Genomic DNA, 17,228 nt, shown 5'->3' with positions numbered 1-17,228 from the left:
GGGATGGCTGAACAAAATGTGGCATATGATTGTGATGGAGTAATAGTGTGCTATTAAAATGATAAGGGGGTGGTTTCAGGAAAAAAAAATATGTCAAGACCTATATAAACTGATGCAAAGTGAAATGAGAAGAGCTAAGAGATCGTTGTACATGGTAATGGCAGTGTTATAATGATGATCAACTGTGAAAGACTTTACTACTCTGATCAATACAATGATCCAAGACAATTCCGAAGGACTCATGATGAAAAAATGCTATCCACTTCCAGATAAAGAGCTGATGAACTCTGAGTGCAAATTGAAGTATAATTTTCTTTTGTTTTTTTTTTAATTTGACTAATATGAAAATGTTTTACATGATTTCACGTGGATAATTGATATTATATTGTTTGCCTTCTCAGTGGGTGTGGGAGGTGTGGGAGGGAGGGAGAAAATCTGGAATTCAAAATTTTAAAAAAAAATGTTAAAAAATAGTTTTTTTAAAAAAACAGAAAAAAGAAAATATAGAAGAAAATTAAAAATCTCTACTATGCAAAACAAGCGCCCAGGGGAAAAGCCTGACTGTCATAAGAAACAGCCTAGATCTTTTAGAACCAAATAGAAAAGTAAAAACATAAATAATCCATTTATGACCTCTTGAAAGAAACTTCAAATTAAAACTCTCACTAATGGCATGGCCCAAATAGAGAGTTTTCATGGTCAAGTAAAAAAATTATTCAAAGAACCAGACAAAAAGAATTCAAATGTTATACTAAAGAATTACAGTCAAGATCACAAAAGTTGTAGCAGCAACTACTATAAGAAAGAGAAAACTGTAGAATATGATATTCCAAAAAGCAAAAGATTAAAGGATTAAAACCAAGAATAACTTGTAATACTAAGTATAATCTATGCAATACTAGGTATAATACTAGGTAATACAAGTAAGTAATACTTGTAATACTAAGTATAATCTATGGGGGGAAAAAGGATCTTTAGTGGAATAGAGGACTTTCAAGTATTCCTAGTAAAAATAGACTGAGTAGAAACTTTGATTTTCAAACATAAGAGTCAAGATAAATCTGAAAAGGTAAATATATTTGATCAACCATAAGGGTTTAAACAATGCTGAATGTACATTTTAGCAGAAGAAGAGACAAATGTTCCTTCAAAATCTTAATGTCTTCAAGGATAGCAAAAAAGTATTAAGTAAGATGGACAGAGAGACTAGGAATTGTGTTGTTTTAAAGGTCTTTAAGAGAGGGAATAAAAGAATAGAAAAAGCAATATATTAGGGAAGAAATATGAAAGAAGGGGAGTTGAACTTTCTACATCTAATGATTAAGTTATATAAAAAGAAGTTTGTAAATGTGGAGGAATGAATGGAAACAGTGAGCATCACTTGAATCTGCCTCTTATCTGAATAGGGAAAAGGAAGGTTGAATATTCATTAACATATACACATATATAATTGTAATGATACATTAAACTCAACAGGAAAACTAGAAGGCATAAAGAAAGAGAAGAGAGAGGTTTTAGAAGGAAAGAAGAGTTAGAAAAGGAAGAGTCACAAAGATGACAAAGAGTGCAAAAAGTATAAGAATACAATGGAAAGACATTCACAATTAACAATTATGACTAAACATGAATAGCATGAACTCACTCATAAAAGAGAAGACAATAGATAGCAGAATATATTAGAAAGCAGAATCCAAAAATATATTGTTAACAAGAAACACACTTGAAGCATAGATTCTTACAGAGTTAAAAATGAGGACATGGAGAATTAGCTCAAGTTATATGGGTATAGATATGAGATATTCTATTGATATTTCATTATTATTTTATTAAATAACTCTATTATGAACCATATCCTCTGACTGACAAGTAAAAGGAGAGTACTCTTATCCACAAAGTACATAGAAACTGAAAAAGCTTACTAGGAGTTCATAGGTGAGGTAGAGAAGGGGGAGTCTCCCAGATGTTACAAAGCCATTTCTATGATTATATATGTGAAGCTAGGTGGCACAGTGGATAGGGCACTGGGCCTGGAGTCAGGAAGACCTAAGTCTGAATCTGGCCTCAGACACTTACTAGCGATGTGACCTTCAGTGAGCACCTTAACTTCTTTTTGCCTCAGTTTCCACAACTGGAAAATGGGGATAATAATAGTACCTATGTCCCAGATTTGTTGTGAGGATCAAATGAGATAATCATTGTAAAGTGCTTAGCACAGTGCCTGGCACATAAACAGTAGCTATTAATTATTGTTGTTGTTGTTGTCATTCACAATCAACATAAGGTGTTGGTTTTATTTTTTATAGAAATGGGTTACATTTTTTTTTCTCCTGGAAGAAAATAAAGCATTCTGAAAGTACTTAATAATGTTTAAGTTTTAAAATGGTAAGTGGTCTGGAGATCACCTTGGGACTTAATGAAATGGAAGACATTCACTTAAGGTGAAATATAAAAACAAATCCAGGATGACCTTGCATTGTAAATATTTTCACTCTGTATATCAGTTAAGAAGAGCCTTGGATTTTTCGTAGTCAGATAGAAAACTGAGTAAATCAGCATACAAGTTCAGAAGGAATCTGTGCATAGGAAATCCTCTGTGGTAAAAGAAGGGAATCATGTAATAGTCAAATTGCTGAAATGTTATATGGAAATGAAGCATTATTTTTCCCCCTGCAACAATTAGCTGTAATAATTCCCCTCCTGAGGGCAGCTAGGTGGTACAGTGGATAGAGCACCAGCCCTGGAGTCAGGAAGACCTGAGTTCAAATCCAGCCTCAGACACTTGACACTTAGTAGCTGTATGACCCTGGGCAAGTCACTTAACCCCATTGCCTAGCCAAAAATAATAATAATTCCCCTCCTGGACTAAATTATTTGCAAACTCATTTTTGAACTCAAAGGCACATTTGTAGAATGTGTTGCTTCCTGTGGCATTGTGGGGTTTTTTGGTAATAGTTATATTAGAGGAGGCAGAGCCAAGATGGCAGAGTACAGGCAACAACCCAGCTGAACTATCCCAATATTCCCTTCTGAACAACTTTAAAATAACTCAATTTAAATTATAGAGCAACAGAGCCAACAAAAGAAGAAATTTTTCCAGACTAAGACAACTTAGGAGGTTGACAGGAGGGGTCTGTGATACTGGGGTGGGAGCTGGCCCCAAGCATAGCAGGAGCACCAATAGTAAGCCTTGGAAGTGGCCAGATAGCAGCAGCAGCAGCGGCTTCAGAAGCTCTCAGCCCAGATGACAAGGGGGTCAAAAAGAGATTACAGAGGACTCTTTGCTGGCACTGGCTGCAGTTAATGCTGATTGGCAACTTTATTGCTCATAAGCAGCTCTGGATCACACTTGCAGGGTAGAGAGGAGTGCTTGTGATCTGTCACAAGTGAACAGGGGCCCTGGTCCTAGTTCCAAGGCAGAGAGAAGGATTAGCTCTTTGAGTTGCAGGATAGAAGGGGACCTGGTCACCATTCCATGGCCAAGAGAAGGGGTAGTGCTTGTGGATGTAAGGGAGCAGGGCTCATTCCTTGGTAAAGACCAGAGTGAAGACCAGAAAAGCACTGACCACACCTCTCTCTGGATCACACAACTTTGAAAACACCAAAATCTTGTAAACCCCTAGAATTAGCAGCATGAAAAAGCCTAAAGCTTAGGGTAGTGCCTTTCTACCCCAAGGTGAGCAGAGCCCAACTATAATATAAAGTTCAAAGTCAAGAAATATTTTGGAAAAATGAACAAACATAAAAAAGAGAAGAACTGGACCATAAAAAACTACTACAGTGGCAGGGAAGACCAAGACATAAACTCAGAAGACAACAACGTGAAAGTAACTACAAAGAACACCTCAAAGAAAAATGCTGATTGGACCCAAGTCCAACAAGAATTCCTGGAAGAATTAAAGATAGTGATAAAAGTAGTAGAGGAAAAATTTGGGGAAAATAAATGAAAGTGAGACAAGAAAACTATGAAAAAAGAAATAATGGCTTGGGGAAAGGAGCAATAAAAGAACTCCTTAAAAAGCAAAATAACCCAAATGGAAAAAAGAGGTATAAAAGCTCACTGAAGAAAATAATTCCTTAAAAATTAGAACTGAGTAAGTGGAAGCTAATGATTCCATTAAACATTAAAAAACAATAAAAGAAAGTCAAAAGAAATGTGAAATACCTCATTAGAAAAACAATTGACCTGGATAATAGATCAAGGAGAAATAAAGTCATTGGACTACTTGAAAATCATGATTTAAAAAAGACACTACACATCATATTTCAAGAAATTATAAAAGAAAGCTGTCACAATACCTTAGATCCAGAGGGTAAAATAGAAATCGAAAAAATTCACCAATTGCCACCTGAAAGAGATCTCAAAATGAAAACTCCCAAGAGTATTATATCCACATTTTAGAGATTCCAGGTCAAAGAGAAAATATTTCAAGCAGTCAGAAAGAAGCAATTCAAATATCATGGAAATCAGGATTACACAAGATTTAGCAGCTTCCATGTTAAAAGAGTGGAGGACTTAGAATATGATATTCCAGAAGTCAAAGATACTTAGGTTGCAGCCAAAAATAACCTACCCAGCAAAACTGAGTATAATCCTTCAGGGGAAATATAAATATTTAATGAAATAGAGGACTTTCAAGCATTCCTGATGAAAAAACCACAGCTGAATAGAAAATCTGACATTCAAACACAAGACTCAAGGAAAGCATAAAAAGGTAAACATGAAAGAATAATCACAAGAGACTCAATAAAGTTAAACTGTTTACATTCTTATATGGGAAGATGATTACTGTAACACCTAGAATTCATCTTTATTAGAACACTTAAAATTAGTCAACATAGATAGAGGGCATGAGTATGGGTTTTATTTTGGGATGCTCTCAAAAAATGAAGGGGTAAGAAAAAGGGATGCCCTGAAAGAAGGGGAAAGGTAAATGTAGAATGAGGGAAATTATCTCACATAAAAGAGGCATGCAAGGAAGAGCTTTTACAGTAGAGAGAAAAATGAGAGGGTGGTGGGCAATGTTTGAACTGAGGTTGAAATACATATACATATATGTGTGTATGTATGTATATAAATAAATATATGTATGTATATATCTATACATACACACACATAATATACACTCACTCAATTAAATATAGAAATCTATCTTAACCAACAAGGAAATCAGAGGGGAAGAGGGGAAGAGAAAGGGGAGGGAAAGGGATGATAAAAGAGAGGGATTAAGTGAGGAAGTGATCAGAAGCAAAACAGACTTTTTAGGAGGCACAGGATAAAAAGAGAGACAGATAAACAGAAACAAATAGAGTGCAGTAAAATACACAGTGAGTAGTCGTAACTGTGAATGTGAATGAGATGAGCTCACCCATAAAATGGAAACAGATAGCAGAATGGATTAGAAATCAGAATCCAACAACACATTATTTACGTGAGACACATTTGAAACAGAAAGACCCACATGGTGTTAAAATAAAGGGCTGGAGCAGAATCTCTTATGCTTCAGCTGAAGTCAAAAAGCCAAAGGTAGCAATCTTAGACAAAGCAACAGTAAAAACAGACCTAATTAAAAGAGATAATCAGGGGAACTACATTTTGCTAAAAGGTACCATAGATAATGAAGTAACATTTTTGCAACAAGTTTCTCTGATAAAGGCCTCATTTCTCAAATTCATAGGGAAGTGAGTCAAATTTATAAAAATAAGAACCATTCCACAATTGATAAATGGTCAAAGGATATGAACAGGCAATTTTCAGAAGAAATCAGAGATACCTATAGTCACATGAAAAGGTTCTCTAAATCACTGTTGAATAAAAAAAATGTAAATTAAAATAACTCTGAGATACCACCTCACACCTATCAGAAATGACAAATGCTGAAGAGGATAAGTAAAAAATAGATACACTAATGAACTCTTGGTGGGGTTGTGATCTGGTCCAGCCATTCTGGGGAACAATTTGTCACTATGAAGAAAGGACTATTGACCCAGCAATACTACTATTAGATCTATACCCCAAAGAGATCAAAGACAAAGGAAAAGGACGTATACATAGAAAAATATTTATAGTAGCTCTTTTTGTGGTGGTAAAGAATTGGAAATCAAGGGGATGATCATCAATTGGGGAATGGGTGAACAAGTTGTTATATATGACCATGAAGGAGAAGTATTGTTCTATAAAAAATGGTGAGGGGGGTGGTTTCAGAAAGAAAAAATAAATAAAACATGGCAAGACCTATATGAGCTGATGCAAATGAAGTGAGAAAAACTGGGAGTTCATTGTGCAAAGTAACAGAAATGTTATAATGATGATCAACTGTAAAAAATTTGGTCACTCTGATCAATATGATGATCTGAGACAATTCCAAATAATGCATGATGAAAAACTGCTGTCCACCAGAAAAACGATGAACTCAGAGTGAAAAATGAAGTATAATTTTCTTACTTTCTTTATTTTGAGGGGTATGGCTAACATGGAAATGTATTTTGCATCATTTCACATATACAATTAATTGATATTATTTTGCTTACCTTCATAGTGGGTGGGGGAGAGTTAAAATGGAAGGAGAAAATTTAGAACTCAAAATTTAAAAAAGAAAGAATGTTAAAAATATTTTTAAAAAGTGTAATAGCTGTATTAGACTTTCTCATAAAGTTAGATCATTTGCTAGAAGTACTTTATTTCATGTATCACTCTGCCCTTCTGCCAACTCTATTAAAATCATATCTTGAATTTAGCAACAATGATAATGATGCATAACACTTAAAGTTTTAAAGTAATGAATGTCTCATGCCTTCTTCAGTCAAAGATGACATTCCTCTGAATTACTGGTCTGTAAATATGTCTTATCCTGAAAGAAAAGCTATCCATTCATATAAATTCAGCTGAATCCTTGCAGAACAATTTTCTCAAAGTTTTTCATACTTTCTCTTTTTTTCCTCCTCTATGGAGCACAATCCAAATCCCCAAAATCTTTGAACTATTTTCTAGCATTTTTCTTTCTCCAATTTGCAAAGAAATAAAAGAAGGATCAATGAACTAAGTGGCAAAATTTTGAACTTATTTGTCATCACAAGAATGCACTTAGCCCTTGCTAGATCCTAGTATAATTTCATATGTAACTTGCCCTTACCCTAAAGGATTCGGAGAGTCTAGAAGGATCCAGTTGACTTGATAGAATGTACGGGCAGAGACTGTTTCATTTTTGTCTTTACATTCCTAGCCCCTAGCATATGGTAGGTATTTGATAAATGCTTGCTAACTGATTGATTGTTAAGGGCTTCTACAGTGATGCATAATGATTTTACTATGAGGCCAAAGTGATTTCCCCCTGGATGGAGCAGCTAAACATATCCTCCATATTCTGGTTCTGTGGAACCCATAAAATTCACAGTCAAGGTCAGTGTGTCCTACTTTGGGACCAAATTGTGAAACTAGAAGTTATGGATTCTGCTAAGAAATTAGAAACTCTTCAATTTCATAATCTAACTTTATGTCCTTCTCTCACACTATTTCCATAGAAATCCCCTTTACCCCAGTTAGATTGGGCAACCAGTCATCAATTGAATATGTTATGTGCCTTCCTGACTCTGGTTCCTTTGATCCTTTCTTCACTCTTCTAAGAATTTTAAGCAGGGGAAAAATATGTAAAAATAGAGCAAAAAATGAAAGGATTGGTGTAAAAAAAAAGAGAAAACCTGCCCCCACACACACATATATACATACACTCATTTCTTGGATGTCTTTTTTCCTACCAATCCAGCTCACAGGACCTTTGAATTTCAGATTTGAAAGAGACTTCTGCAGTTATTGGGCTCAATTTATGCCTAAAAAAAGAATCCCCACTCCAATACAACCAAGAAGTAGACCATCTTCCAACCTTTGTTTAAAGACCTTTGATAAGGGAAACCTACTACCAAGGCAGCTGACTCCACTTTTGGAAAGCTTAACACAATGCTTAACACATGGTAGGTGATTAATAAATGCTTATTTCCTTCCTTCCTATCTCCATTAAATTTCATATTGTTAGATTTGTTGTAATATTCTATGTCAACTGCAAATTTAATAAGAAAAATCATTTGTCTTTAAATAATTCATAAAAAATAATTTATAGTACAAATCCCTGAGCCACTGTATACCTCCTTCCAAATTCACATTAAACAATTAATGAATCCATTTTAGATGTGGCCATTCAACTACTTCCAAATCCACCTAATTAAACTATTATCTAGCTCATACCTCTCCATTTTGTTTCTTTTTTTATTTATTTTTTCTTTTTTTTTCTTTTTTTCATTTTTAGGCAGTTGGGGTTAGGCGACTTGCCCAGGGTCGCACAGCTAGTAAGTGTCAAGTGTCTGGTCCGAGGCCGGATTTGAATTCAGGTCCTCCTGACTTCAGGGGCGGTGCTCTATCCACTGCGCCACCTAGCTGCCCTCCATTTTGTTTCTAAACAAAAATAACATGGAAAACTCTATCGAATGCTTTGCAAAAATCTAGGTAAACTATATCTATAAAATTCCTCTCGTCTACTAGCTTAGTAACCCTGTCAAAGAAAGGAAATAAAATTAGACTGATGTAATACATGGCTCTTTGTGATCAATTCTTCCTTTTCTTGCTGTTCATTACTCATATATAACAATAATAATATGCTCAAGAATTTTGCTTAAAATTTGAGTTATGCTAATTGGCCTATAGTTTGCAGACTTTTCCTTTTAAAAAATAATTAGGACATAACTGGTTCTTTTCCATTCCTCTGGAATCTCTTCCATTCTCCATGATCCTTCAAAGATTATTGACAGTCACTTAACACACCCATCTACTAGCCCTTTCAACACCTGAGTCTGAATTTCATTTATACCAATGATTTAGACTCATCAAGTCTTACTAGATGCTGTCTTACTCTCTCCTTACCTATCTCTACTATCATTAGTCATATTTGTTTGATCCCTTCCAATATAAAAATCATTGTTTTTTAAATTCTTTATTTTCAGTCCCAAATTCTCTCCCTTTCTCTAACCCCTCTCTCACCCATTGAGAAGGCAAGAAATATGATACCCATTAATATTATTTTCCTTGGTAGAGAAAAATAAAGCAAAATAAGGAATGAGCAGCACTACCTTATCTGCCATCAGTTATTATAGTCCTACCAGTCCCAGGCAGCAGTAATATCAGTTCTTTGGTCTTCATCATATATTGGCCCAACATATTCCAGTTCTACCCCTGACTTAGAGTAATTAATATAGATTTTCTGGCAGATAAGACTTTCAATGTACCTTTGAGTTTTTATGGAAGAATAAAACAACATAAAAAGCTATACTAGTGCTTTACAGAATTAGAATTTTAAAGAAAAAAAAAACATGATCCAAATCTTGACTTTAGAGGCACTTTTTCTGAGTAATAAAAAAGTGGTTTTAGTTTTGGAACCTGATACCTTTATGAATGTTTTGCTGAGCTGGAAGTTTTCCCTTTAATCTTTTATCCTAGAGTAATGAATCAACTTTCTTGACCATGCCAACTAATCACCATACTAGATTCTTCCTTAAGCTAATTCTACACATGCTTTAGGACCTTCCAACTAAACTCCTTCTGGAACCAGAGATGAGGTTACACTAATCACTAATAGAGAAATGAAAATTAGAACAATTCTAACAATTCTAGGACAATGTAGATTTAATGAAAGCAAACTCACTAAAGATAGCATTAGAAATTCATATGCCCAACCAATGAGGAAATTTGTTTTACTTGATTATGTACAATTGTTATGGTTTGGGGCTTTCTTTTTCTGTTTTGGTTTTATAATTGAGGGGAAAAATAAGTAGGGGTTAAACATAGGGTTCCCTCCCCTCCCCTCATATGAAAAGAAAACCAAAAAAAAAGGCCAGAAGGAACCACAAATAGGACAATTTTGAAAGTTACGTGTTAAATTTACTATATGCTTAGGGAAAAAGCAAACTCTACACCCCACCCCCAATTCTCAGTTTTACCTACAATCCTCTCATTCTATCCTATCGTATTTGTGGAAGTGGTCGTTTTATTGGGTGTTTGTTAAAGTTCAGAGAGTTTCGGTTTTGGTTTTTTTCAAAGAAATTCATGCATCAAAGTTACCTTCTTTGATAATCATATTAATAAAGACCATAAAAAGTTGATTTCCTTTCTCTGAGCTTTCCTACAAGGAAGTGCTGAAGTTTCTTAACAACCACATTGGAAGCTTTTACCTCAGTTGGCATGATGCATAAAAGAAGAATTGAATAAGAATAATAAAATATCAGTTTGCTCAGTTATGCCATAAAAGTAAATTATGTTGCAACATGTTTCCAGCTAAGTCCCTCTGAATGTACATAATTTACATCAAAATCCCTGAAATTCTTTCAGCAGTTACTGGTCCACTACATTTTGTTTTCACTCTTTTGTTTCTTTAAGTATGCTAAAAATCAGAACCTGCTTTTTTATTTTACATAAAACAGTTTTTCTCTTTCTCTAGGCTAAAAAGAGTGAGTTTCAGGAGGATATTTTCAAATGTACCAGTTAAGTCAGTTTAGGTGTGACCCAAATAACTTGGCTTCCTTGAAGCCAGGTTGAGCTATGCTGTCAGAACAGAATGTTTGTTCCGATTCTGTTCCCAATAGATGGTGAATTCACTTCAGGACCCTTGGCATTCCACATCTTATTCCTCTATTTATATAACTAGCAAGTTCTTCACTAATATTAGCGAGGAAGGTTAAGCCAATGTGTGTCATTTCTAGGAGCAGAAGGAGAGGGATTCTTTCTAACTCAATGAACAAATTCCTCTCTTATTAACCCAGTGTAGCCCTCTCTTATTGTGACCTGACTGATTCTCATTAGTTTGGTCTACTGGGGAGCAGAGGAAGTAATGCCATCGGGGTCAGAAATGGTTTTGCTTCAAATTTCAGACAAAGAGAGAATTTAACCCACATGTCCAAAGGAAAAGAGGAATGATTTGAGCCTAATGCTCCTCCTGCTGGCTGAATTCCCATTCAAGTCCATGGGAGGTTGATCCACAGATGGAGTACTGGATGGAGCCCCAGGCAGGAGATTACTGTTGTGCGGATTTAAACCAAAATGAAAAGAGAATCACAATCTGTGATCTTGGTGTTTCATCTGTTCATATTCTAAGTTCTCTGAGGGGATCCTGACTCTATAAACTGGGACTGGGCTCTGATTCTAGGTTCCTATGACTCTGACTAAGCTAGCCAAGGGAACTGTTTTGGAGAATTGGTCTGTGTGTGAATATCTGTCATTCTTTTTCCCTGATATATTACTCTCCTAAGGAAGAGTCCTCTGGGACACTGCCCTCTAACAGAGAGGCAGAGACCTCAGGACTCCATGAGATCACTGCTGGAGACATTGCTGCTGGGGGATCCTGGAAGCAGAGTGGAGCAGAGCCAAGGAATAGCTCACCCGGGATGGGTATCTCTAGGGATAGGAAGCATATTCTCTATATTCTAGCTTCTTATTTTGACTATTCTTGCTAAATAGTTGCTAAGTTCAGGTATATCTAAGTTGCTGAAGTAATCAGAGGGCTGTCATCACCTTCTGTATTCTAGTTACAACTCCAATCCTCAGCTTTCGGGTAGAAAAATGGAAATATGAGATTGTCATTCTTTGTCTTCCCAGCATAAGAAAAAAAGTGAGGGGGGGAGGAAATCTTTTTAAGTCCCCTTCCCATGCGTTCTCTCTCTGTGTCTCTGTTTCTGTCTCTCTATCTCTCTCTTTCTCTGTCTCTCTGTCTGTCTCTCTCCCTCTCTCTCTCTCTCTCTTTTTCTCCTCTTTCCAAAACTAGATGTGGAATCATAAGAATGGAGGCTTCCAAAGCTCATCAGTATGTCAGGAATATGAAAAAGGTAGCCAGGCAAAAGGAGAAATTCAAACTATAGATGAACACATGAGAACACATTCCTAATCACTAATAGAGAAATGAAAATTAGAACAATTCTAACATATCACTTCACACTATGCGAACTAGCAAAGTTGAAAAAATAAATGGGAATAGTCAATGTTGGAGAGTCTTTGGGAACATAGGCACACTGATGACAATTGGTGGAGCTTTGAAGCAGTCCAACCTCGTTATTTCCTTTTGAAATTATGTAAGAAAAGTGACTACAGCAAGGCATATTCATAGTTGAATTCTTTGTGGGAATAAAAATTGAGAAACAAAATAGGCCCCCACTGAGTGAGGAATGACTGAAAAATATTGTGGTATGGAATATTATTGTGTGGTATGAAATTACAAATGTTAAGAATTCAGAGAAACATAAGAAGATTTGTGTGAAATAATAAACAGAACCAATTAAACAACATACACAATGACCAAAGCAATGTAAATGGAAAGAACATTAAAAGAAAACTGAATGCTATATAATTATAATGAATAAAAGTGGACACAAAGAAGAGCTGAGAAAATATACTTCCCTCCATTCATTGTAGAGTTGGGAACTATAGGTACAGAATATTGTATATACTATCAAACCTGGTCAATGTGTTAGATGACTTTGCTAGACTGCCTTTTATTTCTTTCCTTTTTGATCTGTGACACAAGGGAAGGCAGGTCCAAGAGAAAAATGACCTCAACAACATAAGTGAAAAGATTAGTGATAGGAAGTTGAATCCTGAGTAATGGAAAAACCAGTAAAGGTCCCTATGAAAAGAAATGAAACATACCTTTTCTCTCATAGCAGAGAGGTGGTATTCTCTGAATTCCTTTTTCTTGTCTTATTCCTATAGCTAGAATTTCTAGCACAATATTGAACAGTAATAGTGATCATGGACATCCTTGATAGTAGGACTAACTAGGATCCTTGTTTTATTCCACAAATTAAAAATAAAATTTAAAAAAAAAGAAGTCACTTAAAAAGGAATGTTAAAAAATTGTTTTTACATGTAATTGGGAAAAAAGGAAAATACTATTAAAAATAAAATAAAATACTAAGATAGAATATTGCATATATTGTCAGATAAGCTTTCTGTAAAGGATGCTTTTGATTGTTTTTCTTTGTCGTGAGAGAGGGTTCAGTCTGAAGGGATGGGTTTGGAAATGACTGTGGAAAGATAAAAAGCATTAATAAAACATATTTTTAAGAAGAAAGGAAAATGTAGCCAATACCTAAGCCAATGTTTGTGTCTGCACACATGAATACCTTTGCACCATATATACGGAGTTGAAGGAAAAGTGGCTGGGCTCCATCATACCAATCAATACCTGACAGAAGTACCTGTCCTTTCCCACCCACCCCACACACACCCCAAAAATCCTCTGGAATTCCAAGTACCACCCACGTGACTTTTAAAAAAAACACATTTTACCAAAGTTTTTGGAAATTAAGAAAATACTCACCTTTCTTTTTGACTACTGCTCAGCTTTAGGGACATATTTCAGTTCACTTTTTACATTCTGGATCTCTGATAGGTTAACTGCAGGTCCTGGCAGTTTCTTTGCTCCTGGAGGTACCTTCTTCTCTGTACCTTCTTCTGTGTTAGGAGGAAGGCTCTGAACAAAAAGGGAGAAAAAAAGTCACTGGAGTTAAGAGAGAGTCAAGATTCTTCCTCTGGTCACTGCTACACTACCCAGAAGGATCACAGACTATTATAGATCACCCAGTAAAACTCTCTCATTTTGCGGATATGGAAACTGGGTGTCCAGAGGTGAAGGGACTCATCCCAGATCACACAGTAATTGTCAGAACCTGGACTCCAGTCCCATACCTTCAGACTCCAAATCCATTGCTCTTTTAAAAAAAAATTATTTTGAACACAAAAAAATGTTCACCTCTATTTACACAGAATAACACAAAAAAAGGACTGCATTGGTAATTACAAATCTCCATTTCATGTCAAATTTTTTAAGTATATAAGACCCACACATTACTTTGAAAACCGTCTTGCTTATATATACTTTTTTTAGACCTTCCTTGTGTTCCCTCTTAAATTAAATAAAAACTTCAATGGCTTTTTCTGTCTCTGTCTCTCTGTCTCCCAGTCTCTCTGTCTCTCTCTGTCTTTGTCTCTCTCAGTTGGAGTGGGGTGTCTGGGGAGTTATCAATATTGATGCAAAAAAGAGAGAGGGATGAAGACAGAGACAGAGAGACAGATGGAGGGATGGAGAGAGAAAGAGAGAGAGAGAGAGAGAGAGAGAGAGAGAGAATGCACAATTAAGCAAAATGAATCCTCAAAGTGACCACATACAAAAATATATCTGTTTTTGCATCTTGAGACCATCACCTCTGGGCAAGTCAATTGTTCCTGCTATTTTCCTGGGGGAGGGGGGAAGGGGAGGTTGTGCAAAACACTCAAAGACTGCATTGTCTGCACAATTATACCCTTTCATATAGAATGAGATTAATTCAAAAATTCTCTGTGCATTTATTATAGATTAAATGCAGTACAGTTCATATTACTCCTGAGATGATCTCTAACTGTACCACACTTTTTGTCATTTCCCACCTCATAATACCTATTGTAAAATATTGAAGCAAACAGTCCAACTGATGGACCTAATGAACATGAAGTTCTTGAGGGCTTCCTGTGCAATATTTAATAAACAAGTGTGAAGGGGGAAAAAATGTCATTGTGAATTACAGATCTGTAACTAACACAGGGAAACTGAAACTCTGCCCCAAGACGCCAACATTCCTGGGGGTTGGTGAATTTCATCACCATGGTGATCATTGTTCCTATGCCCTGCCTTATGGTCCTTTTCCAGCCCACACCACTCCACATTATGACCCATACCTTGTCCCAGCCTATCACCCCCTCAGTTCTCACCTAGAGAATCACTTCTCCTTCAACCCCTGTTTTGGCATGGTCTGGCTTCTATGGAAGACAGGTAATTCCCTTTCATGTCATGGCTAAATAGATGGTCAAATTGTTCTCTGTGTTCCCCCTTGCAACTGAATTTGCCCATCAAAAACACCTAGTAAGAATAAATTCTATTGATGCTGTTATTAAAAGTGAAAGGACAAGTCGCATCATTTTCCTGGACTTCAGTTTCCTCATCAGTTTAACTCATGAGAGAGTTAAAATAGATGGTCTCTAAAGTCCTTTCCAGCTCTACATCCTAGAATCCTGTAAGTAATGTTATTTCCTTTGAAAGACTTAATATGACAGGATAACATGTGAAGTTGTTCTAATCAACTTGTAGTAAAGTGTTTGCATATCAATGTCATTGGAAACTTATATTGGCCCTTTGACTGTGATACAAGCAAGTTCAGTTTTTTTAGTTTTTTTGTTTGTTTATTTTTTTGTTATTGTTGTTTTTTACCATTAATTTGCCATTAATTGGATATAAAGTCTCACGTAGAACACTGGGCCTGGAGTCAGGAAGACTCATCTCCCTGAGTTCAAATCTGGCCTCAGATACATCCTAGCTGTGTTCCACTGGGCAAGTCACTTAAACTCTGTTTACCTCAGTTTCTTCATCTGTAAAATAAGCTGGAGAAGGAAATGGCAAACCACTCCTGTATCTTTGCCAAGAAACCCCCAAATGGGGTCACAAAGAGTCAAATATGACTGAAACGACTCAACAACAACAAAAATCTCATGTGGGTAATTGAAATTAACTTCACAGTATGATTTGGCCTCCCTTTATGGACTAACTAACTTCCTGAGGATTAGCAAAGCATTTCTTGAGCAGTAACCAGACTTGAAGGCAGGATGGCAGAGCAGAAAGAAGCTACGACCAGGAATCAGGAAACCTAGTCTAGAGTTCCAGCTCAGTCACTTACTAAACTGTGTGATCTTGAATAAGTCACTTTACCACTAAGAAGCTCAGTTTCCTCTTCAATAAAATGACAGGGTTGAACTAGACAGCCTTTAAGATCTCTTCTACCTCTGGCATTCAATGACTTTAAATCCCACCACCTCTTCTATGAATCCATCCCAGGCAACTCCAGTCTATAATGAACTTATTGCCTTCTGAACTCAGAGAACTCATTTTCTATGTACCTATGTATCTTGTCCCTCAAGCACCTTTTTTTCTTTATGTTGGTATTTCATTCTTTTTTTTTTTAACTTTTCATGTCTTTTCTTTGCTAAGCTTCTTGAAAATAGGGACTACGTCTCATCCCCTGTAGGCATCTCTTCCCAATACCTTGTATACAGTAGTTGTTCAAAAAGCATCTGTTAATATTGAGACACAGAATCCATAGAATGCAGTAGATGCAAAGAAGTCTTGAGAGTATGGACTTAGCAAAATGTTGTCTTTGGGAAATTTGCACTAAAGTTTGGAAGTGATACAGATTAACATAGTTTTGAGATTATAAATAAACAAACAGAATTGACAGTGTTAATCTACAAGTCATAAGCAGCAAATATGTATCCATAAAATGTTATAAATGTGTATTGTTTAACACTTAAAGTGATTAGTTTCTGGATATGGCTTTGGAAAATTCATCTTTAGATTCACACATTGAAGTTCAGATTAGGAAGTGCTTTTAAATCAGTCAACTAATCAACTACCATTTAGTAAGTATCTACCAGGTGCCAGGCACTGTGCTAAGTGCTGGGGCTACCAAACAAAAACACAAAAAAAATTCTTTCTCTCAAGGAGTCCACAATCTAATATTAGGGTTAGACTGGCTTGAATGCTGTGTAAGAGGCCATTCTAGCTCTGAGCAATTATCTGCTGTCCCATATCATAGATGCAAGACACCCCAATGTAACTTGAGTAAATAACACTCACCTTTATATAACACTGTTCAGAGGCCTAAATTTTAAAAATTCAATTATTTTCCATCACATACAACTTTATCAATTGAAACAGAACTCTGAGGCATCTCGTCAACTAAGAACATTCTCTAAATTCCTTGGGGGAAAATATCCCCATTGAAATATTAGCTACTGTTCACATAACAGATCTATGTACATATAAAAAAAAAATTTCATGAGTCAATACTAACCTGTTTCAGGTTTTAAAGCATCTTAGAATGATTCAAAAAGCAGGGGTGCTCAGTTCTTTTTTATGTCATGGGCCCCTTTGGTAATCTGATGAAACCTATGGTCCCCTTCTCAGAGTAATGTTTTTAAATGTGTAAAATAAAATATATAGGATTACAAAGGAAAGCAATTATGTTGAAATACAATTAATTTTAAAAAATTAAGCTCACAGAACCCATGTTAAGAACTCAACTCCTGCAATGTCTTGAGACTGGTTCAGGAGAATTAAGAGTTAAATCATAAATTCAGGCCAGGTTAAAAAGAAAAGCAAGCTATGTGTAAC

At 35.8% G+C, this 17,228-nt stretch overlaps 1 protein-coding gene across 1 annotated transcript in view; it reads right to left on the bottom strand.

The window, feature by feature from the left end:
• SMPX (small muscle protein X-linked) overlaps positions 1-17,228 on the bottom strand; it is an 86,812-nt gene that overhangs the window by 31,881 nt on the left and 37,703 nt on the right. Inside the window, exon 4 of the mRNA XM_027865972.1 lies at positions 13,350-13,502. Coding sequence (XP_027721773.1) covers positions 13,362-13,502 — 141 coding nt within the window. The 3' untranslated portion in view covers positions 13,350-13,361. The remainder of the gene's footprint in view (positions 1-13,349; positions 13,503-17,228) is intronic.

Source organism: Vombatus ursinus, unplaced genomic scaffold, assembly GCF_900497805.2.
Source record: "Vombatus ursinus unplaced genomic scaffold, bare-nosed wombat genome assembly UNPS02001419.1, whole genome shotgun sequence".
Classification (NCBI taxonomy): Eukaryota; Metazoa; Chordata; class Mammalia; order Diprotodontia; family Vombatidae; genus Vombatus; species Vombatus ursinus.
Note: the sequence above shows the minus strand (reverse complement) of the source record. Positions and strands in the feature narration are given on the sequence as shown.